This window comes from Dipodomys merriami, unplaced genomic scaffold, assembly GCF_024711535.1.
Source record: "Dipodomys merriami isolate MVZ:Mamm:240054 unplaced genomic scaffold, mDipMer1.0.p SCAF_2, whole genome shotgun sequence".
Classification (NCBI taxonomy): Eukaryota; Metazoa; Chordata; class Mammalia; order Rodentia; family Heteromyidae; genus Dipodomys; species Dipodomys merriami.
The window spans coordinates 30,574,494-30,601,483 of NW_027203381.1; the positions used below are offsets into that span (position 1 = coordinate 30,574,494).

At 34.6% G+C, this 26,990-nt stretch overlaps 1 protein-coding gene across 5 annotated transcripts in view; it reads left to right on the forward strand.

Annotated features, from left to right (window-relative positions):
- The window catches only part of Nol4 (nucleolar protein 4), a 276,155-nt gene that overhangs the window by 84,253 nt on the left and 164,912 nt on the right, over positions 1 to 26,990 (forward strand). For all 5 annotated transcript variants that reach the window (XM_070029360.1, XM_070029354.1, XM_070029355.1 and 2 more), the window contains 3 exons: positions 5,743 to 5,854; positions 6,737 to 6,849; positions 14,288 to 14,420. In XM_070029360.1, coding sequence (XP_069885461.1) covers positions 5,743 to 5,854; positions 6,737 to 6,849; positions 14,288 to 14,420 — 358 coding nt within the window. The remainder of the gene's footprint in view (positions 1 to 5,742; positions 5,855 to 6,736; positions 6,850 to 14,287; positions 14,421 to 26,990) is intronic.

The window sequence follows — 26,990 nt, forward strand, 5'->3', positions numbered from 1 at the left end:
CTGTCCCTCAGCTCTTCAGCTCAAGGCGAGTGCTCTACCACTTGAGCCACAGTGCCACTTCCAGTTTTCTAGTGGTTTATTGGGGATAAGAGTCTCACGGACTTTCCTTGCCCGGGTTGGCTTTGAACCATGATCCTCAGATTTCAGCCTCCTGAGTAGCTAGGATTACAGGTGTGAGCCACTGGCACACAGCTAAGTTTAATTTTTTATGTTCTCTGTATATTCTAAATATTTTTTTAGGCCATTGTCTAGAGCCATAGTAGTGAAAACAGCTAGTCATTCTCAAAAAAAACCCTGATGACCAATGCAACAGAATGGAAGTGCCAGAAATAAACACACAGAGCTCTATCCATTTAATATTTTAAAAGACAGCCAGAAACAGTCTGGAAGAAAGATAGCCTCTTCAACAAATTGTTCTAGTGCAATTAGATATCTACATGCAGAAAACAGAAACTAGATCTTTACTTAATACCTTGCACTTGCATGAATTCAAAATGGATTAAAGATCTCAGACCTGAAACCATTAAACTATTACAGGAAAGAGGAGGGGAAACATTAGGGCTCCTGGGCACAGGTAGAAACTTTCTGAGTAAGCTTCCAGAAACACAGTAAATCAAAGAAAGTCTGGATAAATGTGACTGCACTCAACTAAAAAGTTTCTGCAAGGCCAAGGATGTAGCTGACATGTGAAAATGATAGCTTACAGAACAGAGGGAATTTTCCTGTTTATAATTTTGTTGTATTTCTAGTTCATATTTGTTGACCCTTGCTGCATTTGCATGATAGAGGGTGGCACTTTAATGAATAGAGCCTGGAAAAATATGTCTATGAGTTTCATCATGATGAATAGCTAGTTAATGTTAGCTTAATATTTCAAATATTCACTGTCAGCAAATGGAGACAAGCCTTTCACTGGGGAGGGGAACCGCAGCGGTGTTTAACCCAGCTCTCACATTCAAAAAAGAGTTCATGTGGAGGCTTTTAATTTTATGCCTGAATGGCACCAAAGAAGAATATCCAGAGATCAAATCAAAACGTTTCAACCCGCCACCTTAATTGTTAACTGTAATTATTCAAATATACAAGAGTGCAAGATCTTTCAAAGGATGCTTAGATTTTTTTTAAAAAAAAAGTATTTCGAGGACCTCAGCAATAAATGCTGCCTATACTTCAAATCATTTTTTCCCTTTTACTGTTTTGTCTGTCTCTACCGCTGTCTTGAGGTAGAAATGGTAAACCTAAATTGTATATATTTGAAGTGTAAAACATGATGCTTAGATATAAGAATACATTGTGAAATGATTACATCAATCAACCCATTGTCACATGTGGAAAGAACAAAGTGTGAACAATGGGCGCCACTCCCATTCAGGAAGTCCCCAACCCTAACCCCTTATCCTTTTCCAAAGATACCACCTCCCAGTATCTCTTCACTAGGGATTGCTTCCACATGTAAATTTTGGAGGGACATAAACATTCATACTCTATCATACCATTTTACAAATGGATTTTTTTTCAGCTGAGTTGTTTGAGTTCCTTCTAAATGTTTAAATTTTACCTCTTAATGAATACTTGATCTGCATATATTTTCTCCCATTCTATAAGTTATCTCCACACTCTGTTTCCTTTGTTCTGTAGGAGCATCTTAGTTTGATGAAATCATGTGTTTATTTTTTGTTTTTTATCTTTTGTGTTGGGGATCATATCCTAAAAATGGTTGCATAATAGAAGCTTTATCCTGCGTTTGGTTTTTCCCCCTAGTACTTTAACATTTCAGGTCAAATCATTCATCGGTTTGATTTGATGTTTGTATGTGATGTGAACAGTTGCTTATATTTCATTTTCTTTCTAAATTTTCTTTTTCAATTTTCCCTGTACCGTATACCAACATAAGTTTTGTTTCTTCATGTTTGCTGTTGGGATATTTGTTGGATAGCAATTGACCATATTTATTTATATATATGTACATATATATATATAATATTTAGTCAATTTGTCTACTTGTGTATCTGTGCTGTACTACAGTTTTGAAGCTTTGCCACATATTTTGAAATCAGGTAGCACGATGCTTGTACATTTGTTTTTCTTGCCTAAGAATAGATCAGGATAGTTCTGTATCAATTTTAGAATGGCTTTTCCAAATCAGAAGAATTCCATGGGAAAGTTGACAGAAACTGTTCCGAGTTCATAGATTGTTATGGGTGATATGGACATTTATCAGTATTAACTCTTCTGGTCATGAGTATCTTTTCATTTATTAGTGTCTTCAGTTTCTTTCACTAATTTCCATAGTTTTCTCTATATGGAACTTTTACTTCTTAATTATTTGTATTGCTATTTTATGTTGTTGATATTTAAGTTGGCTTTTTAAATTGATTTTTGAGAGTTCAGTGTTAGATAGAATGTTGAAATGTGATTGAGTTTTTTATATTGGTTGCTTTTTAAAAATCCTACAGTTAAACTAAATTTGATTATTAATTCTGACAGTATTTTAAGACCACCTATTCCTCTGTAAAAGACCATATCTTCTGCAACATAGACAGTTTTACTTATTTCTTTTAAAGTTTTATGTCTTAGCTCTTCCAAGCTTTATTGTTGTGGCTGGAACTTCTAGTAACATATCAAATTGAAGTGAGGAGACTGGGCGGCCTTGTCCTTGTCCTTGAGCTAGATTATATGCTTTCAGATTTTCACCATCACCATGGCGTATTATGTATGGTTTCCTACATGTGGTTTTTACATTGCTGAGGTCCATTGTTTCCATATTATTTATTGAGTGTGTTTATCAGGAAAAGAAGTTGAGTTTTCTGCATCTACACTCATTATATGATCATAATTTTCTTAAATCATTCATTGTTAACCAAGTAGAACATATTTATTCATTTTATTATGTTGCCTTACGCTTGCATCCTAGGGGCAAACCCCACTGGCCTTGGCATATAATACTTTCAATGTACTATTGAATTTTATTTTCTTGTATTTTGTTGGAGACTTTTGAATATATATTCATGAAGAATATTGGCCCCTAGTTTTCCTTATTTTTAGTATCACTCTCTCGCTTTGGTAGGGGGTAATGCTGACTTCGTAGAATGAACTTGGACATTCAAACTTACTGTTTCTAAGTGAGGATTTACCACTGCAATTTTGTTAATTTCTTTGTCAGTTTTGTAGTTCTTTTCTTCTGCTCTTGCTACTTTCCTTTATAATTTGATGATTTTGTTTTTCAGTCAAGTCAGAGTTCCCTTCTTTTTATTTTGTATCTGTCTACTTGGAGGGGTTTAAATAAGACATCTTATTAAACATGATATTTTAAGCAGATAAATATTTACCTTGCAGCATGTGTAAGAACTGGTGGCCTTGCTCTACTGCTTAAGTTTATATCAAAACTGAGGTTGAGTGGTCACTTCAGTGTCCTTCCAGCACACAGCAGATATCCATCCTTTTCTAACTGTATTTTTTTTTGTCTTTTCTTTTTTTTTTGGTACTGGGGATCAAACCCAGGACGTTGCACTTGCTAGGCAAGCGCTTTGCCACTGAGCTACATCCCAGCCCTCCATCCTTTTCTAAACTTTACTGCAGGAGTCTGAGGGCAAGTCTTCATTGTCAACTTGAAACTTTCCTTCTTTTCTTCTTATAGGAGTTACAACAGTTTTTGTAATCTTGATTCCTTAGTTCCTATGAATGTGTTTTTCTATTATACAGTATACATATATGTTTGTCAATTTGATGTTTCCATGAAGAGATGAATGCTAGAAGTTGTTCTACCATCTTATTATCAATCTTGAAAATCCTACTACAGAAAGCAGAGATTCTGGATAAGAGAAAAGAAGTGTTTTTTACCCTTCATCTACATGGCAGGAAAACTATCAATTCATAAGTGAGAGTGAGATGTAAAAAACTTTCCAGGAGGATCTCTCTTGGCTATGCCAAGGAAAATACTATGGTAGGTGTGCTGCAGTAAACAGGCAACTTGGTGGAGCATTCTCTTTAGTTTTGTTTATTGTTGAACTTATCGGTCAGCTCCCATTAACCTCAAGGGACTAGAATTCCATGTGGGTTGAAATATGCAAAGCCACAAATTAGTAATGCATCAAGATTTTTGTTTTGCTTCTGAATTATTATAAAATAGATTTTCAGTGAATGAGGAAAAATGACTTCCAATCATTCTCAGAAAATCAGATGAAGGTGTTAGTATCCTGTGTAAACACACGAACACAGGAATCCAATGTGCATGTGTGTGGTATGTAGAGAGATGTGGGGAGAGGAATTATATAGAGTCATAATTTAAATTACATATAATTCCTTATTCAATAACTAACAAAATACTTGGAAAAAATGCTTCCCTTTACTTTTTCCCCCCCTAAGATCTCTGCCTAGTCTGAAATGGTATTTTTTTCAAATATAGAAATCATAATTCATAACTGATAATTTAAAAGTTAGATGTTTATATTTCAGTTCCTAGTAGGACTGAATTTTAATTACTTATGTAGATTTTAACAGACTTGTTCTTCATCTTTCATATTCCTATACCTTGTTTTACTGAAAGTCAGTGGGAGTGGCTAAGTATTAAATGCTGATTTTAATTCTAAACTCAGGAAACCACAAATTTATAATGTGGAATCTTAGAAAATGTTATAGGAGGCACAGAGATTGGGATTTCTTCTATATCATTGATTATCAAATTTTGACCCCATAACCTCTAAGGAATTTAGTTTACATTTATACTCAGTGATACATTAGGTATATACTGTCCCCTCCCTCTACTAAGTTAAACTTTATCAGTGCTCATATCTTCTGTATGCATCTAAGAAATCATCTATGCCAATTATGTCTAATCTACAACTCGGTTATTTCTCCTGCTAATCTTCTGTGTGCAAACAGGAATAATAGTGCTATCTGGGAAAACTGAATCCTGTGTCAGAGTTCTGAGGATTCCCATTGAGTCACAGTTCCCTTTTTACTTAGAGATAGTGAAAGTCTATCCACTTACCTTCAGGGATTATTTGTGCTTTGATCAGAAAATGTTAATGTTTACAAAATCACTGTGACAGGAGTGTTGATGGCCAAATTGATTCTAGATCATAGTTCTGCAAGTAGAGTTCTCTGTAGAGTGCAGGAAAAGCATTTTCTGACAATCAGTGTAAGCAATTGTGGGAAATACGAAATTGACTTAAGATGAATGAGATAGATGACCTAAATCCATTTCCAAAATGTGTCATTTTCTGTGGAAGGGATGATTCACTGCAGTAATAAGAAGATACATTAATTCATCCTTTACTCCTAAATATTTGAAAGCAATAATGAAGAAATGCTCATTATGCAAAGTTTATGACTTCCATTTGGGACTAAATTTTAATATATACTTGAGTAAAATTTTAGATGTGCTTATCAGTAAGTCTTAGAAGGCAATGATGGCAATATTTTAAAAAAAACCAAAAATACTAGAATATCTATACACTGTGATTATTTTTCCTAAAAGAATTGTTGAAATATCAGCATACATCTATCCAGATGTGGCTGATGTTTGATTCTCCACAAGACATTATTGGCTCTAACGAGGAGACATCTAATCAGGTTGGATAGATATTTCTTGAAATGATGCATGGTATGCAGTGCATGCTTTCATTGTGCTTCCTACCATTATGGAATAACATGTCTTATTTGGAAATACAGTGAGCATTTCGGTTAAGTCATGCTCAGACAGCTTATGTAATAACATCTACATTTTGTGAATCATTTCAGATTTCAGAGAGCTATGCCTTCCTACCAAGAGAAGCGGTGACACGGTTTCTAATGAGCTGCTCAGAGTGCCAGAAACGAATGCATTTAAACCCAGATGGAACAGATCATAAAGGTAGCTGCAGTGTCAAATAGTGAGACTTAAAAGTAATTTTATTCATAATAGCAATTTATATCTCCCATTTTTAGAAAAACGTGATACATTGAGACAGTTCAACAGGTCAGATCATCTCATTTATTCAAGTAAGACTCAGTAAATTTTGAATACCTACTTACAAAGTAATTCAGTACTCACTCTTCAGAGATGGTTTTTACTCTGGCAAATAACTTCTTACTATAATAATGTTCTAATTTTCATTATTGTATTATTTCATAGTGTTTTAGGTATCCTCAACAAGGAAAATGGTTTCTACTAATGTCTTTCAAGTGTATCAGTTTCTTATTTCTAGAAATCATGGACAATGTGGAGTTACCATATGTCAAAAATTATGTAAGATTACAATTTGATGTTAGTTTTCTTTCATTAAAATATCTAGATTAGTTTCCTAAATACAAATTTACTGTAATGAAATTAATCTCAGAGATACATCTAAATTAGTATATTGCCATTCCTGGAAGATGAATAGTCTGGTCAATAAACAAGAAAAACTAAGGGATAAAAGCAAATTTACTATGCACACAAAAATACATATAGAAATAAATTGTGTAACAAAGGGTTAAATATGCAAATAAATATGTTCAGTATGTTAATTAGTTTCATTCACTGTCATTCAGGATATTTAAAAGTTCTCCTGTTGTTAGAAATAATTCCTTTATCTGAATTGTGAATTTGGGTCAATATGTCTCTATGTACCTTGTAGGTTCTTTTCCTGCAATCCATCTAGAATACAACTACATTTATAAAATCCTATTTTAATTTGGAAAGATCAGATCATTCTGAAGTTACAGGTGCAAAACCGTATTACTTTCATGATGCATCTGCCATGTTTTGTTACAGACAATGGAAAACCTCCTACTCTAGTGACCAGCATGATTGATTACAACATGCCCATTACCATGGCCTACATGAAGCACATGAAGTTACAGCTGCTAAACTCACAGCAAGATGAGGTAAAGGGAAGAATCTGCCTCCAGTCACGTGCATGTCCGAATGTACTTTGATAACCATGAATGTTTATGAAGCATGGTGATATTCTGAAGACAGTCATTTATAATTTTAATGAAAAAGATGCCACCCAGATTACACTGATGGAAAATAATGGGCAGAAAATTAAGTTTTGCATACACAGTCCCTGGTTTAATCCTTCTACCTTAGCATTGATCATGGGGAAATTTGTTAATTCATTTTTTTTGGTTGGTTGTGGGGCTTGAACTCTGGGCCTGGGCGCTGTTCCTCAGCTCTTCAGCTCAAGGCATGTGCTCTACTGCTTGAGGCACAGTGCCACTTCTGGTTTTCTGGTGGTTTATTGGAGATAAGAGTCTCAGGGACTTTTCTGCCTGGGCTGGCTTTGAACTGCAATCCTCAGATCTCAGCCTCCTGAGTAGCTGGGATTACAGGCATGAGCCACCGTTGCCCTGTTTATTTGTTCATTCTTAAGAAAGTTTTCCTACCTTAAGGACCACTATTGACCTGATCTGGTAAAGTCCAGTGGTGGGAGGAATGTGAGGGGGAATATTCAGCTAAAGTGTGTTTAGCTAGGAAAATCAAGTGTGAAGGCTATTTTATCTGAGTCAGAGAAATCAATTTAATAGGTATCAACCAAATAATAATTTCTCTGTTATTCATGTATATTTTTAAAGTTCTTTATCATTGAATTATTTTACACATTTGTTAGTTTCTCTCCATTTTCTACAAAATGGCGGTTATTCTAATGAGAGGTTCTTTGAAATGTCAAATTTATTACATTTAATTTGTATAGGAAGATCTGGCAATGTGCTGTTATGTATTGGATACAAATGTAGATTTATTTAACAGTCTCTACAATTCTAGTTGCTTCCCACCTGGATTGAATGATTTCAAACTCAAGGATTAAGTTATATATAGACCTTGTTTATAGTTTGCAAATTATGTTACAACTACTAATACCCAACCTAAACTAATCAGATCCTTGATAAAGAATTAGCTGGGTGCTGATGGTTCACATTAGTAATCCTAGCTTACTCACGTGGCTGAGAACTGAGGATCACAGGTTGAAACCAGCCCAGGTAAGAAAGTCTGTGAGACTCCTATTACTAATTAAACACCCCAAAATACCAGAAGTGGAGCTGTGGCTCAAGTTGTAGAGCACTAGCCTTGAGCACAAAAGCTTAGGGACAACACCAAGGCCCTGAGTTCAAGACCCACAAAGGCATTAATAAAAACTTAAAGGAGATAGTCATTAATTAGTAGAAACAGAGAGACTATATTAGGAAGAGATTCTCAGGCTAATGAGTTCTCTTTAAAATTCTTCTATAATAGTTAATGTAGTTATTATGTACTTTTCAAATATACCAAAGTTAGGTGAAAAGCCATTAAAACCTTTTACAATTATTTTTGAGTTAACTTTTAAAATAAAACTTTTAAAAATAAAAATCTTTTTATTTTTCTATGTATTTGGAAAGGTTTGATCTCAAACCTGTATTTATAAAAATCATTTGATTTCAATAGACTGTATTCATGGGCTGGGAAGGTGGCTCAGTGGTGGAGCGCTTGCCTTGCATGCATGAGGCCCTGGGTTCGATTCCTCAGCACCACATAAGCAAAAAGAAAAAAGCCGGAAGTGGCACTGTGGCTCAAATGGTAGAGTGCTAGCCTTGAGCTGAAGAGCTGAGGGACAGCGCCCAGGCCCAGAGTTCAGGCCCACGACTGGACCCAAAAAAAAAAAAAAAAAAATCAATAGACTGTATTCAGGCTTTAGTCTCCAAGAATATCCCTATTAGTCAAGTGACTTTACAAAAATTACTTACTATAGGATGGCTAAATATAAGTCATTAAGTAGTACCAAAACCAGAAAGCTAACCCTTTGAAAATCAAGTGAGGAAATATTAGTATCTATTAAAAGCTAAGAATTTAAATTTATCAGTAAGATTCTTACATAATTGGGAAAAATGCCTCATAACTAGAGATTTAAAATTATTTGTAGAAAACTCATTTAGATGTTAATATCTCTATTTCTAGGCCAAAAAGTAAGATCAACTAGGTGCCAGCAATTTAGCCCACATTCTCTGAGACCTTCTGTTTCTAAAAATTCATAAGTATTTTACACAAAAGAAGTCTTTTCAATTTGTAACTACAGTAAGAAAATAAATTTTATACTCAGAGTTTGAAAATATTGAATTGGATATGCACCATCAAAATATCCAGATAATTCATTATTCAAATAATAAATTATTTAATAATTTAGATATCTAAAGAAGCATATCTTCTAGAGTGTGGAACAGACCATGCAAATAAAAGATTATAAATATAAACATACCATATACTGTTAAGGGAAATAAGGACAATATTGGAATTCCTTTAGAGCTAAGGATTATTGATTACTTCAAAGCTCAGTGGTAAAGTGCTTGCCTAGCATCTGTGAGGTCCTGGGTTTGATCACCAGCATTAAAAGAAAGATGGAAAGAAAGAAGGAAGGAAGTAGAAAATAGGAAAGAAGGAAGGAAAAGGAAAGAAGGAAGGAAAGGAGGAAGATATATATATACACACATATATGTATATATATAGTTGTTGTTGTTGTTGTTGTTGGTTATGGGGCTTGAACTCTGGCCTGAGCACTATCCCTTAGCTCTTCAGCTCAAGGCTAGCACTCTACCATTTGAGCCACAGCACCACATCTGGTTTTCTGGTGGTTTATTGGAGATAAGAGTTTCATGGCCTTTCCTGCACTGACTGGCTTTGAAACGCAATCCTCAGATCTCAGCCTCCTGAGTAGCTAGGATTAGAGGCATGAGCCACTGGCACCCAGCTAAGAATTGCATTTTATTACCTATATATTTTCAAGCTCTAATAATAAAGCATTGTGAAATCTGCAATGCCCCATATTTACTAGGCCCTAAGAACCTTTTAATTTAAACTTAATTAAAATTAGTTAAAAGCAAACATTCAGTTGTTTTTCCTTTTTCTTTCTTTTTTTTTTTTTAATTTTTCGGTCGTGGGGCCTGAAATTTGGGCCTGGATGTTGTCCCTCAGCTCTTCAGCTAAAGGCTAGCACTCTACCGTTTGAGCCACAGCACCACTTCTGGCTTTTTCTGCGTATGTGATGCTGAGGAGTCGAACCCCAGGCCTCATGCAAGGCAAGCACTCTACCACTGAGCCACCTTCCCAGCCCCAACATTCAGCTTTTAAGTAGCACAGCCACCTGGCAAATGTTCCAAAGCTGTGTGTGGCTAGGGTTTCCTGCTGCGTGTGGAGCCTCGGGCAGGGCAGTTTCATCAGTACAGGGTGTTTTCTAAAATAAAGGAGCATCAAGCAGCCAGGCATATTTGCCCTTTTTGAACTGAATGCTATGGGAAACGACCACAAGGATTCCACTTCTAGGTCCGCTATGGAGACCCTGGGGATACGTATTTTATGTAACAGACATACCCATACACGCTAAGGTTTGATGTGCGGTATTGAATTCAGATTCTAACTGTATATGTTGACACAACCATATATAAGTGAGGATAATAAAACTACCAAATCATGAGATTGATGGGGATGAGTTTCCTGCAATCATATAGAAAATCCTAACTGATTGATTGAATTGTTAATATATTACTTAATAGAGAATGTCTGCATATTGATGAGCAGAAAAGGGGCTGCTCAGAATAGTGGCCTGCTCAGTAGTAGTTAGGTAGAACTGCTGTGGGAGAAATTTGGAGGTGGGTGAGATAATTAAGAAACTGATATGTGATTCAGGAAATAGGAAAATAAGAATTTGAACTAATCAGGATGATATTGATGAAAATTTGGAAGAATATAGTAGAAATTCTTTAGAGGGAAAATCAGGAATCCAAACTACTGATGTTGTTGCAGACTAGAAGTCTCTGTTTATGTCATCTTCCTATGACAGAAAGAAAAGTTTAATTATTAAGTTTCAACATGTAACTACCATAATTAGATTTTTTAAATGGCAAAGACTGGAAAAATTCTCACAGGAAAATTGTTCCAGTTTTTTTTTCAATTAAGTTTCAAGGAAGAGCAATTACTGTGGTTGTTGGCCATGTTTTTCATTGTCATGTGATTTTAATCACATAGTAGGTAACTTCCAAGTGAACAACATGAAAACTTTTATCTTGATATTCCTCTAGGAAGAATGTAGGTGCTGTAAAGATGATCATGAATGAAGTTACTGCTGAATAAGTTATCAATCAACTTTCTGATTATTTACCTTTAGGAACATTCTGTAGGTTTTTCTGAGGACAAATTACATCATCTTTCTGTTGACAAGAATTAAAATCATATATTTCATAAACTTAGCAAAATTTATGCTATCTTTTAAAAATAATTTAATCAATTATTGCTTAGAATATTATAGAACAATTATTTGCACTTAGTTAAATTTAATCTGGTTATAAGTGTGTGACAATTCAATAAGAACTGGGAAAAGCAAATTATACTTCATATTTAAAATGATCATCATCATTAAGCTAGTCATGATAATAAAAATGTTAAAACTGGCTTGATTTAAAAAAAACAAAATAGCATTGCATTACATTTGATTACATGGCATTTTAATCCCTTGCTCAAATTTCTCTAAAAGCGTACTGATGAGAGTATGTTTTAGTGATGGTAAATGCATATGGATTATCTATAATGTGCTATAGCAGTTTGTTCAACCATTTTACAGAATAAGGACTGTGACTTGAGTCTTTGCATCTAGCTCTTCTTTAAACACACAAAAATTCACCCCTACATAAATGATGTAAAATGAATTCTGCTAGCTCACATGTAGTTGGCTAACTAGAACACACAGTTACTTTAGAAATACATATTGGTCAGCTCTACCATTCTACTGTAAATTTTAGTATTTATTTGTATAGTTATAAATAAATATACAAAATTATATAACATCTATAAAATCTATAAATATAGGATTTATTATATATTATTATATATTCTACATAAAATACTCATGTTGTGTTTGTTATATACCTAACATTATCCAAGATATTCTATATTATATTATCCCACTCCTTGTATAGCCCCATGCAATTGGCAGTGATACTATTCCTGTTCTATAGATGAGCAAGGCAGAATCCAGGGAAGGCTTGGTAACTTGCTTATGCTAACTGTGTATCAGCTGCTCATGTGAATTACCTGAGATAACGTAAGAGGTGAAGGATTTATTTTGGCTCATCATTTTGGACCTTACATCGGTTAACTCCATCATTATGAGTTCTGAAACATCATGGCTTGGAAACACGAGGTGGAACAAAGAGGCCCATAGCATGGCAGGTGGGAGCTGAGATAGGAAGGGTCTGAGGACAAAGTGTGCCCCTCAAAGGCATGCTCCCAGAGTCTACTTCCTCCAGTCAGAACCCAACTTTAGATAATCTATTCTGCTATGAAATTATCCAAGGACAGATCTATAAATACAGTTAATGGCCTCATGAGTCAGCAGATTGGAGTCCAAACCTTTAATATATGAACCTATTAGCAAGATACTTTATATCTAAACTATAATAGTAATACATCTAACAAGGGACAGAGCAGGGATTCAAAAGGCTGGCTCCTGAATATATCCTCTAAAATACGATATTACCAACACTGTGTGTGGTCTCTCTCTCTTTCTGTCTCTGTCTCTGGCTCTCTGTTTTTCTCTCTCTCTCTCTATATATATATACATACATATATATATATATATACACGTGTGTATATATATATTGGTTTCTTAATTTTTTTAGTATGTGTTTTATTTCAGATACTTCAGATTTTCTTAAATGGAGAAAGCAATGTCACTAAGAGATAGGACATTGTGCCAGGAGAAATATGTCTGGATGACTGTCCAGAGAGGTCTGCCAAGGTGGCATTTCCTTGCTAAGTGAAAAACGAGCTGATGCTACTCAGTAAACATAGATACAGCAAATCTTTGTTGAAGGAAAGCATCTAAAATCATGTAACATTCCCTTCTGGGAATGTTAATTTGTTAGTCTATGAAAGCGTTCCTCTCAGCTGACTGTGGCAGCTTCTTTGCTGATAACATGTTATTTTCAAAGCAAAGAATTTACTAGCTTCGTGCTGGTGTTTTATACCTAGCTATTTGGGAGGCTGAGGTCAGGAGAATAATGGTGCCAGGCCAGCTTGGGTAGAAAAATCTAGGAGACTGTGCTTCAACATGGACATGGTGGTGAGCACCTCTCCTCTCAGCTATGAAGGGAAGCTGAAAATATGAGGATTGTGTCCACCTGCAGCCCTCGCAAGAAGTGAGATACTCTCTTAAAACCAGAGGAAAAAGGATCAGAAGCATGGATGGCTAGGTGGTAAAGTGGTAGAGTACCTACTCAGTAAGTGATTAAAAAAAAAAACACAATTCCCTAATTTTTTGAGGGCTTCTTATAGATCATGTTTTTATGTATAATACTTGAGGTGATTATTTTACTACTATGTGCCCCAGTTTATTCATGTATAAAATAATAAATCCCAGTTTGCACTTTATATGTGGTGATTGTGATGGAGTAAGTGAGCAGATATTGAAGAACAGTGTTGGAAACATAAATAACTGGTAATTAGTACATAAGTGTCAGACTTAAAGATCAAACATTTATAGAAGTCAAACCTCCTGTTTTGTGTCGAGACATTTATTTTCCCACAGGCTTCTTAAAACTTGTTACATATGTGTCATTTGCTTAAAAATCAATTCCCCAAAAGGAGTTGCTTCAGAAAACAACTATACAGTATTTTACGTTTAGTTTGTTGTTATTGGACAGGGTTACAGGCATTGGCCATTTGGAAATCCAACTTGTAGATAATTTAGACATTTTATGAATTGAACTTTAGCAAATAATCTTGCACAATTTTGTCTATTCTTTGTGGTTGTAGCATAATTTATATACTGTCTGTGAAAAAGATAGGGTGCAATAAAAACACCAAACTTTGGATCAAAACATGCACATTTGCCTATTAGTAGATTCTTTACTATTTGCCAATGAAAAGTTTTTAAGAAGGCTTTCTTTTTTCTCACTGTATTCTATAATGTTTTGTGTATAATGCTTTGTCAGCTAATTTATTTTATAATTAGAATTTATAGTTCCATTTTTGTCCAGTTTTAGACTGAATCTTCTAGGAGATATTTACAAAACTTTTAATTCTTTTCATTATTTAGGCTAATTCCAGAACTCTATTTCCCCTGCACATATTATTTTATCTTTAAAAGAATGTATATAATTTCATCTATATATGTCCTGTTTCATTATTCACAAGTCTTGAAATTCCTTGAAGAGAATAAAGTATTAGTGGTTATTTCAGTTGAGTGTTAGTGTATAGCATATTTTACTGAGTTCTGTACATCTTACTGACTAAACTGTAAGTGGATATTTAGGTAAAATCACTCTTCTTTGAATTCACTTGTTTTAAAACTGTTTTCAGGATGAAAGTTCAATAGAAAGTGATGAGTTTGACATGAGTGATTCAACACGGATGTCAGCTGTGAACTCTGACCTTAGCTCCAATCTTGAGGAGAGAATGCAAAGTCCTCAGACACTGCATGGCCAGCAAGACGGTAAGCCTTTCAGCTGAAACAGTAAATAAAATAATTAAAACCAAAGAGTCCAGGTCTATCAAAACAATCTAACTTCTAACTTCACGTCCATGTTTTCAATGTGCATTGATATTTTTTTCTTTTGAGGACTCAGGTCATCCATTTTATTGCTTTTAAATTTAATTCGTATGTTCAAATCTAAACTGACTGTGTCTTATAACATTGAAATCCAAATGCATCCATGTTTTATTTCTCAAATTTTCAAGGTGTTAGAGGAATGCTAGAGGACTGTCGTTTGGGTTTCTGTGATATGATTTGTAGCTTTGGTTTCTTTGGCCATTTTTTTTGACTGAAGAGTTTACATCTTATATCTGATTAAAACATTTGAGTGTTTTTCTTTTGGGTAAAGATCAAGGTGTGACAAAAATGGAGTAGATACTAAGTGATGATTTTTCCAGAGTGGTTTTGCTACATGAGCATATATTTTGCTACCAATCTTAGCTATTTTATTTTAAGTAAAGAAATGTGATGTCTTATTCTAAAATCTTGATGACTTTTTTAGTCATCCACTATACTTGTAGAAAAGAAGTACAGAGAAAGAGACATGGTGGTGACAATTGATGGCCTGATGTTTGCAAAAGTCTTGGAAACTGTAGGTTTTATTGCCATTTTAATGAACACATTAAGGGTAGAAATAATGTATCCTATCTGGATTATAGTGGCTAAAAAAGGAAGGTTATAATTAGAAGGAAACTAACTTATTATTCCTATAATTGATCTATTTGCTGATCTTTTTGACTGGTTTGTTTCATGCCTACATCTGTAGTTAGGGAAAAATAAACTTTGTTGATTTCTCTGATGTTTGTTATTAAGGATTGAGTGTTGTATTCCTAGATTTTAAGTTTGCATTATGTTTACATTATAAATGTTTAAGTTACTTTTGGGTTTAACTATTCAAAAATCTAAGAAAAAGAGAACTTTTTCTTTCTCATTTTAGATTAGTGTAAAAATGTCGATGTTTTATTGAATTGAGTTATGAGAAAAGAAGGGCATAATGATTATCAGTTCATATATGACTTGGTGTTACATGCAATAGCTAATGCAATGGAAAAGGCATGTTTGGGAATATTACATATATTATATATATATATATATATATATGTATTTGCCAGCTGTGGATATTTTCAAATAGTACTCTTGGGCATTGTGCCTTGTCATGATATGTTATGGATGCAAGATACCTGAGTTCAAATAATTTAAAAAGAACAGAAATTTATCTTTCACCATTCTGGAGGTGGAAAGGCAAAGACCTGAGCACAGATCTGGTGAGGGCCTAGTCTGCCAGCATGTCATGTTGTTACTACACTGCAGGGGAGGGACGCTGTATCTCCACAAGAGGATGGAGAGTGTTAGTAGTATTCATGAAGATGGAGCCTTCATGGAGGTGGTACAGCCACATCTGACTACACACCCCTACATCTTACCTTCCAGTGACACTGGAAGACTTGTCCTGACCTTGCCCTGACCTTTTATTTCTGCATCCTCTTGGCACATCTCAGGTAACCAAACTTTCATCCTTTTCATATAGCTTTGGAAAGATTCACAGATTTCCTGTAGCCAGTTCCTCAGTCAGTCCTTAGTCTTTTATGTTCATCAATACTGAGAGTTAAAGGAAACACTGCCTTTCTTTCCAAGTGGGCTTTCTTCTTCAGCTCTCTTGGTGGGTTCCTTATCCATAGTCTGTCCCATAAGCCTTGGAAGGAGTTAGTAATGATCTAATTACACTCAGTGCTTTGATCCCGTTTTTTCATGTTGCTTTCAGTACCATCTGAACCCAGATGAGTTACAAATTTCCCTGTCCCAGCCCTGGCCACTATAAAAGGATGTCTGTAAGAGATTGTTTCCTTTTACCTATCTCCTGTTAACTTTTTCCAGCGGATTTAATACTTTATGAAACTGTCATTATTTTCTCACTTATTAGCATTGCCTCTTCTAGAATGGAAATATCATATTACCTAATAAATCTTCTCATGCTTTTAATTTCACTTTCATTTGCTCCACTTCAGATGGTTTGTAAATGCTCTGCTATTTAAACATTTAAAACGTAACTTTCCACCACAATTATATTTGTAAAGTACATTTCACATATGTCTGCTCCTCCTGATAAAGAGCACTCTCCTTGTGTAAGTCTTTGTATGTATCCAGTATGTAAATCATTATTTTCCTGTGTATTCACATACACCTCACATATATTCATAGAATATATTATCATTGTTTTACAAAAATTAGTGTCATGTTCTTTGCCTTGTTTTATTTATCTCAAAATACTTTTTTAAGCAGAGAAATATATGCAAAGGTATGAAAAAATAAAATAAAAGCTATGAATCCCTCACATCAGACATAATCTAAAGTTCATCTCACTAATAGAAGAATGTTTCCTCTAAAACAACAAGAATTTATGATAACAAAACATTTTAATTTATGGATGTCTTTGTAGGGAATTCTCATGGGATGTTTTGTTTTCTCGGGAGGATGGTTCATACTAATCTTTATTTGGTCAGGGGGAGGTAAGGACTTAGGATACAACAAATTTTCTTTTGGAAGACACGCTAAATATGATCCTGGTCTATAGAAATGTAGGCCAGGATTTCTCAGCTTTGGCACTATTGAATCCTAATGCTTTCTTGGAACTAGCTATAACTTGTGCATTTCAGGAGGTTTACCAACTTCTTGGCATCCTTTTAGCATCATAGTACCACTTTTCCTCACATCAGCTTTGACACATATAATGTCTGCAGCTATGGTAGGAACAAATGTAAGCTAGATATCTGTATGTATTATTACTTATTAATGCTTATTACTCGGGAGGTTGAGATCTGAGGATTAAACAAAGCAATTTTAAATTTTGGTCCAATTAGATTTTCTGCAAGGATGAAATTATGTCATTGGACTATCCAATATGGTAGTCATTGTACACTGTGGATATTAAGTGTTTGAATCATGGTGCTGATGAGCTATTATCATTTTAATATTGCAGAAATTTAATTAATGTTCAGTTAAATTTAACTAACATATACCTGGTAGTTATTAGAGCAGGTAATATAGATACAGAGCCTTGTTTTATTTTGACAGTTTTCTTTATCCACAAATCACAAGTGGATTTTGGTTTTGGAGGAATCATAGTAAAAACTTTTACCTTATTGCATGACTGAAATTCCAGTTTAGTCTATCTGAAATCTAATCAAAACAAAATTTTAGAAGTTAAATGGAAATATTCTCTTTTCTTTATTCACATAGAGTGAATAAGATGTTACTAAAAGAAATTGAATTCCACTATTAGGATATTCCCAATAATTATAAAATAGATATGTAAATATTTTCTTGGACATCATATAAAATATAGATTAAAAACTCCACTTTTCAGTTTTCATTTCAATATTGTTAGGAAAGATTTACAACCTGTTCATCAGTTACCAAACATAAGTACACTGTGACTATTAGGAAAAGGGACAACAAGAAAAAATATCTTACACTGGTCTTGATGATTAAAGTCAGAAGGATACAATCCCAAATGAAGAAATGGTAATGAGACTAATGTTTTGAGATTAATATATAATATTTAGTTTCTCTTGCTCATTTAAATTTTATATTGCACCTTAATTCTGTAAAAATATAAAGCACAAATAATGCAATCTTTGCTAAGGAAGCATTTGTTATCATTCATAATAAAATTTTATTTTTATTTTATTTAGTCTCATTCATATAAACTTTAAATAAGTCTCAAAGAATGCTTTACCTCAAACTAGTTAAGTCATATACCTTACTTATTTTAGTAGACGGGTTCTTGGAAGTGTTGTGGGGCATAAGCTTCTTATTAAGAAAAAAAGCTTTGCTATGCAATGGTAATGACTCATGGAATTCTAAAGTGCATCCCCAGATCTAAAAGCCCAAAGCAACCTTTATTCAACTTTTCACTCATTAGTAAACACCCCTCTTCCACCATCAATTTAAATGGATTAGAAAGAGAAAGTCTCACTTAGTTTTCTGCTTTTAAATTTCAGATCCTAAAACCAAATGTAATAAACTATATTCCCTTCTCTTACTTGCTTTCTTGTGATGTGTGCTTTCTAAAAAGAGCCCATGTATTTATTTGTTATCTGAGACTATTTATTAAAGGTATCTGGTAAAGAAATGTTGCATTTAAAAACAGTATTTCAAATCACCATGTACATTTGACTTCATTTGATAGGAACACAATTTTCTACAAATCAATTTAATTCATTTTTCTGTATTAATAGTGTTTTTGGTAAGGAAATCTTTGTGCCTTATTACATTCAATTTCAGTATCAGCTAAAGATTTCTATATTTTTTAAACTACAGCTCATTGTATCTTTCACTTTTTTTGCCATAAATATACAAGTACTAAACTGCACTTCAGCTTCATCAGGTTTAAAAGTAAAAGACTGCAGTTGAAAATAATGTATGTTTCTTTGTAGATTTCATTTCCAGTGATTTTGCTTATGATATCCTATAGCACAGTGCTCTTGGAAGAGCTTGATACGGGCTCTTGATTGGAATGTGTGAACTGAATCAATGGAGTAACTTAGGGATTATTTTTTACTCTCTTTAAGTGCTTGTACAGAGGAATTTCTGTTCATAAGTGGCAGCTTATGAATACAATGTATCTTGAGCAATGTGACCCCTTGTTTTTGCAGTGTTTGTAGAGTAACAGAGGGAAATATTCTGAAATACACCACTATGTGACACTTGGTGACAGAGGGCACTCAGTAACACCTGAGATGGGATGACAAGGACTGTACCACAGGATAAAGGTGTGAGAGCCAATGGTCTAGATGCTATTCTTCACAGTTGCATTCTGGAGTGTCCACAAGGCAGCAGTCAGAAGAGGGAGATCCAATCCTGAAGGTGCAGTTCATCTTCAAATGCTGCTTTGGCCAGCACCTTCTCAGTGACCTTCTAATGAGAGTTAACATGCCAGGTCCTGTGTGTGTTCATTTGCTGTGTCCATAATTAATGCCAGTTGCCATGGATGGTGGTTGTTTAATAACGTTTGAAAGTGCCCCTCTAATGGTTTAAGAATTTTTCAGACTCTTCCATCATTGATATGAGACTTACAGCCTTCAAATAACTTAAGAACCCACATATTAACAAGATGCATTTTTTACTGCATAATATCCACAGGCAAGTTTGTCTTATATTTTAACAAAAGTTAAGTATAATGTGACTCCTGAGTAAGATTGCATCTAACTTGGTTGAATAGGATACTTTTATGTAATTATGAAAGCTAAACCCACGGTAAAAGCAACCTCTAGTTACCATTTCATTTAATAGGAAAATCTAATAAAAACATGTTTTAATAAAAAATTATGTAAAACAGCAGACTTAACAGGAAATTAAATTTAGTGGTTAATTTTTATGATAGTTTTAATTAGCAAAGCTATTAAGATGCTTTTTAGGCCTAGCACCAAGTTCCCCAGTGAAAATATGTTGTCTAGTATAAGTCATTTTCTTTGTTCTACAAGATTGTTTTCCTTTATTTGGAATTGCTTAGGGAATTTTACATATAGCAACTTTTGCTTAAAGAGGTTTTTCTTAAAATAAAACACAAATGTAGTAAAAAGCTTACTTTCAAAGAAGAATTTGTTCTTAAAAATGTTGTGCTCTCAACTTTTAGTTATAATACATTTTTGGATTTAAGCTATCTGCAAATGATACCTATCTGATAATTCATCAATTGATTTTTCCTAATGCCAGATTAATTGACATGAGCTTATGAATCCATGTTGTTATAATGATGAAGCATTTGTAGTGCTCCGGTTATGTCAATTGCTCAGTAAATAATTATACCATAATTTATTGAAATGTAAAAAAAAAAGTTAGCTCTTACAAAGAAAACAGGTGACGATAAAGGAATATTGCTGTGGGTTGAAGTAAATTTTGGTTGTCACATTCTTTTCTAATATTTGTGCTATGTGTGTGTGCTTGCTTATGTGTGTGTGCATAAGCATTTAATCTTTCTATCTTGCTTTTAAGTAATACTTCTTTGTTTCCAAAGCAGACAAAAGACTAATTTGCTTAACTTCTCTAACATAAGTATGGCACAAAGTTGCTTAGTTAAGTATTGATTTAAAATGCTCTTACATTTATAGTCACTTTATTTAGAAGTTTGTTCTACTTTCCTCAAGGTAAAATTCTGCCTTTTGGCATTTGGCTTATATTGCATAAGTTATTTCTTTTCTATACAGGTGTGATTTTTTTTAGGGACTTAGCTCATTTTGTTTTACATCCTTAATCTTGTCACATGTAAGAGGCCAATCTGATCTTACCTAGACATTGGTCTTCAAGAAAACATATAAATTTGTCTAGTATATTCTTAGAGCATCTACTCAGATCAGCAAAGACTATCCAATTAATTTAGAATTCACGTCTGGGTTAGTTAGTTACTTTGAGGTATTTTTCTTGAGGTTTATCATTATTTTATAATGATATTTACTAGTGATTGCTAGGTCTAGTGTTCAATGTTCCAGCACCTTCCAGAGTTGGAATAATTCTGTTACAACCAAGGTACAAGTGAAAGACCTTTCATTCCTTGAAATTGAGTGTGTCTCTTAGTATGAAAATATATTTTCTGTGCATTTATTCAAATACTTGATGCCCCTTAATTTATCTACCTAGTTTTATTGTAGAATCTAAACCACTAGTTTTCCTATTTGAAAATCTTGAGCAACTATTTTTCTGATTTATTTTTCTTATTGGTAATATTACTTAAGCTATCATTTCTTAACAGCCATAAAACCACCAAAATGCTGTGTTTGCTTATGTTTTCCTTGTGCTAGTATGGATCAGTGAGAATATTACTCTTTGAAAAATATAGCTTTAGACTGTAGGCAATTTAGTAAGTCAATAATTTTAGTGTTGAATAGACCTTGAAGGTGGTGTTATATGACAGTTGTGCAAACCAATAAATCAACTACAGCATGTAGTTAAGTTTCTCATAGAACACAAAAATCTATATTTATAGTTTTAGAGGGATCAGAGTTAGATTGTGGGTTTACCAAAGAAAGACCAGCTGGAGGGAATTGAAGAAGAGAATTGAAGTGATATTTTATTATGTTTATTATAAATTTGTAATGCAATTGTTTTTCTCCATCTCACTTTTCCACTTGTCTGTACATGCCTTTGGTGCAAGAAACAAAATATATCTTAGAGATCTATGAATATTCCCTTTAGAGCCAAGTGTGCTCAGCATAGAAGGCTATAACTATTTTCTGAATTGAAATAATGTTTTAAAATTTGTTCTCCTACTTTATTTGTATACTAAAAGTACACACAATTCTCAGACTCAATTTTTCTCACCCAACTTTAGATATATATTGGGTTCCTTATACCAAATATACCCAATAGTGATGGAACAATAACGTAGTTGTGATATGATAATGTTAGCTCAGTAAGAAGGCAACATAAACTCTCAGTATTCAACCTTGGATGGATAGATGTTTAAATACATGTGTAGGTACATAGTTTGGGAAGTGGGGGAGACATTTCACTGTTCAATAATAATTGCCACATCCTTCAAGAGATATTCATGTTTATCTCGAGGTTCTGAAATACTGGTTGATTTCCTTCAACAACAGAGTCATTATATTTCTGGCAACTTTAAATGCCCATACATATTTCACAGTTTTGAGAGTTTATTGTTTTGTCAGTTGTTCTCGATCAGCCTATCTCTTAGAACAATATTTATTTTACTTAACATCACTATTGCCTTAGCACAGTCATGTCTTGGAGAACAGAGTCGTAGCACGCTACAGAATGAAAAGTACAACTCAGCACTGCTTGCTTAGCTCTATCTCCATTCAAATCTGCAAGAAGGCAACCAAAGAAAACCATATTAATGTTTTAGGTATAGTGGAGTAAATGTACAAAATAATTTTATGCAAGTGCCCTAATCCTAGTCTTGGTGAACAAATACTCTCTTCTCCAAAAGTATGTTACAGTATCAGTATTAATATTAACTGAAATATCATGTGTACAATTCTTTTCGTGGCAGTGGAAAAAATATCTAAATTCTCCATCATCGAATATCAAATTATTTGAAAAGCTCTTTGTAACAGAAAATGAGAACAGGTGGTGATAACACTTAAAATTTTTTGGATGGCTTAGTCTGTGCCAGGCACTGTTTGAAGAATTAGCTTCATAAGTGTTCCAAATAATGGTAGGCATGTTGGTACTGTCACTATTTTCCTGGTACAGATAAAGAAATTGAGGCTAATGAATTAGTAGATTATCACCACAACTCACCAGTGGTTGGAACAGGACTAGAATAGCCTGTCTGGTTCTCAAGCTCAGGGTGTACAAATGTGAGTTCCCACCTACCACGCCATAACTCTGCTGGCATTACATTTTTATTTTTAAGGAGATTTTTCTTTTTTTTTTTTTAGGGTTTGAACTCAGTACATTGCATGTATGATATTTGACCTGTTGGACCTCCTGCACATATTTTTTTTCCTTTGGTTAATTTGTGTCCAGGGACTCTGATGTTTCCACATAGCTAGATTACAAGTGTGTTCTAGCAAGCCTATTTCATTTGTTGAGATGTAGTCTTGCTAACTTTGTTGTGCCCTTGAACTATAATCCTCCCAATCTCTACCACCTCAGTAGCTGGGATTATAAATGCAAACTGTCAGTCCTGACCTGAATTTGAATTTGTTACATGCTATAATCAATGTTTGTCTACATGCTTTGTCCCATACAGACTTGATCATGCCTTCAAGATTTTTTTGTGTGTATGCCTGCTACGGAGCTTGAACTCAGGGCCTTGGTTCTGTCCCAGAGCTTTTATACTCAGTGCTAGCCCTCTACAACTTGAGCCACATCTCCACTTCCACTTCTTTGTAAATTGGAGATAAGAGTGTCATTGGCTTTCCTGCCCAGGCTGGCTTCAACAGCAATCCTTGGTCCTCAGCTTCCTGAGTATCTAGGTTTGTAGGGGTGAACTACTGGTATCCATCATGATTTTATAATAGGAACAACGAATTAATATTCTGACTAATATTTAGATACAGCCTCTGCTTTTAACTCTGTCTCTAATGACTACTTATATGTTTTCCCATACCTTTCTTTTCATGAATATGTCCTCTTTGTTTCTACCTCACAATGCAGACCATGCTATATTATTTTTAGCTGTTTAAATCCATTGTCTCTGGCTTTCTGAGAAGGAGTAGCAAACTTAAGTTATGTTTATTTCAATAATATCTTTTGACAGTAATTGCTCTGTATTTAAAATTCCTATTTCCTTTCATCTGTTAAACATGTAATTGGCTTTTGACAATTTCTTTTATTCCTCCTCATTCTTCTTTTGTATGAAAAGGACAATAAAGAATTGTGACTGGCTTCCTTCACTACATTCATTATTTTGAATCTTCTCATTTCATTTACTCTGCTTTATTCTAAAATAATGAGCGCAAGCTTTGGTAGGAGGTAGAAGAAAAATACTTTTCATTCATGATTATCTCTCATGCCAATGATGATCTTGCCTTATAAGTATTTTATAGCATTTCCACGTTGCTTTGCATAAATTAGGATTGAATATATACTTTTGACAGAGTACCACTTTTCTACATGAAAGTATACAAGATACTTAAATAATGCTCAAGTTGCATGTTTTTAAAGGACAGACTTTAATTAACAATGAATACATGTAGCCACTAAATATATGTATAAAATAAATGCTGACATAATGTCTTGTACATATCATTGTTGCAATGGGTCAATCTGTATCCCTATTTAAAGACTTTGTTTTTTTTCCCTTCCCCTCCCCATATTATACCAACATCAAATACAGTGAAAACAGGGATTATACCGTGGGGGAGGGACATACAAAGCAACAAAAAAATCACATGGTGCCTTATAAATATGTTAGAAACAATAGCAAGGAAGAAAGACAACTTGTGTACCTATCTTGGGGGTGGGGGTGAGGGGATGTAGCTGAGGAGGTGGGAGGGAAGGGATGGTAGGGGAAAAAACAAAGGAGGAGGCAACAATGATGGATAAGAAATGTACTCATTACCTTGCTCATGTAACTGTAACCCCTTTGTGCAGTATTTTCACAATAAAAAGCTTAAATAAAATGAATGCTGATAAAATATGGAAAGTAGAATTATAGTGGAGATATTATAATTGAGATATTCAGCCCTACTTAAATGTAAGTAAACTTTTGAAGTAAAACACCAAAGTCCAAAAGAACATTTAATGTTATCCATTAGAATTCTTTATATTGTTGAATGGAACAAAACTGGACCACTGAGTATCAGTAAGTGCTTGTATGATTGTGACTTGGAGACTTTATACTCAGTGAATTAGAGTTTATAAAAGAATTAGTTGCCATTAAACAAAATTTTTGTGTAATGACTGTGATTGCTAGCGAATCTATAACTAGGCTAGCTTCTCCATTTACATATATGAATTAAGGACCAAAGTTTACCTTCTTAAAAGAAGCTAAAATGTGAATCTGGGAAATATTTTTTTTTTTAATTTGCTGGTCACCTGGCCTGAACTCTGGGCCTGGGCGCTGTCCCTCAGCCCTTCAGCTCAAGGCTATCACTCTACCACTCTACCACTTCCGGCTTTTTCTGCTTATGTGGTGCTGAGGAATCAGACCCAGAGCCTCATGCATGCAAGGCAAGCACTCTACCACTGAGCCACCTTCCCAGCCCCTGGGAAATAAAATTTATCCTGCATATTTTGAAATATTTTGAAAAATAATTTTTGAACTGTAGTAGTGATAAAAAGTAATAACCATCATGCCATTTAACAATTAAGGTGGTGAGTTATACTCCATTTTTTTTATTTCTGTATTTCATTTTCTTTCTTTCTTTTTTTTTTGGGGGGGGGATCGGGTCGTGGGGCCTGAACTCAGCCTGAGCGCTGTGCCTCATCTCTTCAACTCAAGGCTAGCGCTCTACCACTTGAGCCACAGCGCCACTTCTGGCTTTTTTTTTTCTGCTTATGAGGTGCTGAGGAATTGAACCCAGGGCCTCATGCATGCAAGGCAAGCGCTCTGCCACTGAGCCACCTTCCCAGCCCCCTGTATTTCATTTTCTTTACATAAAGTTATACTTTATCTTGTTACACAAGAGATTAGGATGACTTTTTTATAGAATAGTTTCTGAATTGTTATTTATAGAATGATAGATGCAGATGTGATTGTGAACAGAGCAGCAGAGTGTTTAATAGGACTAAATGTTTCCATCCCCAATTTGTGTCATAGGTTGTGTCCTGCTGTAGACTGTTTCTCAGAGGTTAATGAAGGAGCTTCCTAGTGACATTTAAGGGTAATATTAGCCTGCATAATATCTCAGAGTCCATGGTAGAAACCAATGCAACAACATCATCATTCACAACAAATATTACTGACCTCCTACAGGTAACAGAGCAACATGAGTTGCTGAGGTTTTAGTAGTGTTCAAAACAGAAAAGGGACTTCTACTGTGAGAGCTATATATAATATAGTTGAGAGGCGTTTGACCCCTTCACAACACTAGATACACAATACTTAACTATTGTGAAGAAAGGGAGCCTAGGGAGAGTTTAACCCTGGCAGTGGTTTAACTGGGATAGAGGAGCTGAAGATGCCTCTTAGAGGAAATGACAGAAATCTAGAGGAGGAACAACAGTTTACAGGTGACAAACGGTACAAAGAGTTCAACATTCAAACAACAGAGTGCGCTTATAATCAATTAGAGTATAGTGGGTAGCATTTTGATATTAAAGTAAGAATAGTTATCATACACACCACATCTTCAAACCAAATCCAAGGCTTTCCATATGAACTGTGCTCACACTCAGTGTGACATAGAAGATTGCTTGTTTTTTTTTTTTTTTTTTTTTTTTTGTTGGTCGTGGGGCTTGAACTCTGGGCCTGGACGCTGTCCCTGAGCTCTTCAGCTCAAGGCGAGCGCTCTACCTCTTGAGCTACAGCGCCACTTCCGGTTTTCTGGTGGTTTATTGGAGATAGGAGTCTCACAGTCTCTCCTGCCCGGGCTGGCTTTGAACCGCGATCCTCAGATCTCAGCCTCCTGAGTAGCTAGGATTACAGGCGTGAGCCACCGGCGCCCGGCTTGCTTGTTTTTTTTTTAGTGCTTATGTACCTATTTATAATTTAAAGCATAGAAAACCATAGTTTCCACTTGCACGATCCAGACATAGAATAGAATGCTAAAACTTTAGATTTAAATAGTGAATAAAAGAGACCAATGCTTAGAAGTACAAATGAATAAATAATGTTAAAGCAGAATGAACAATTGCATAACTTTTCTTTCCTCTTTCAAAAAAACTTAATAGTGCAGTCATAGTAGCCAAAATGCTTGGACAGATGAAATATTTATTGAGAAAAGTCTGGTGGGATGAGTGGGCGAGTAGTCCCAACATACTGTCAGATACAAATGGAAGCTACATGGAGGGGGGTTTTATCCAAAATGGTACCTGCACAATTCAGTGCTGAGAGTGTGAAGTATTCAGAAACAAAGGAAAATCTCAGCTATGTTGCTGGCATAGGGTGGCATAGCAGAG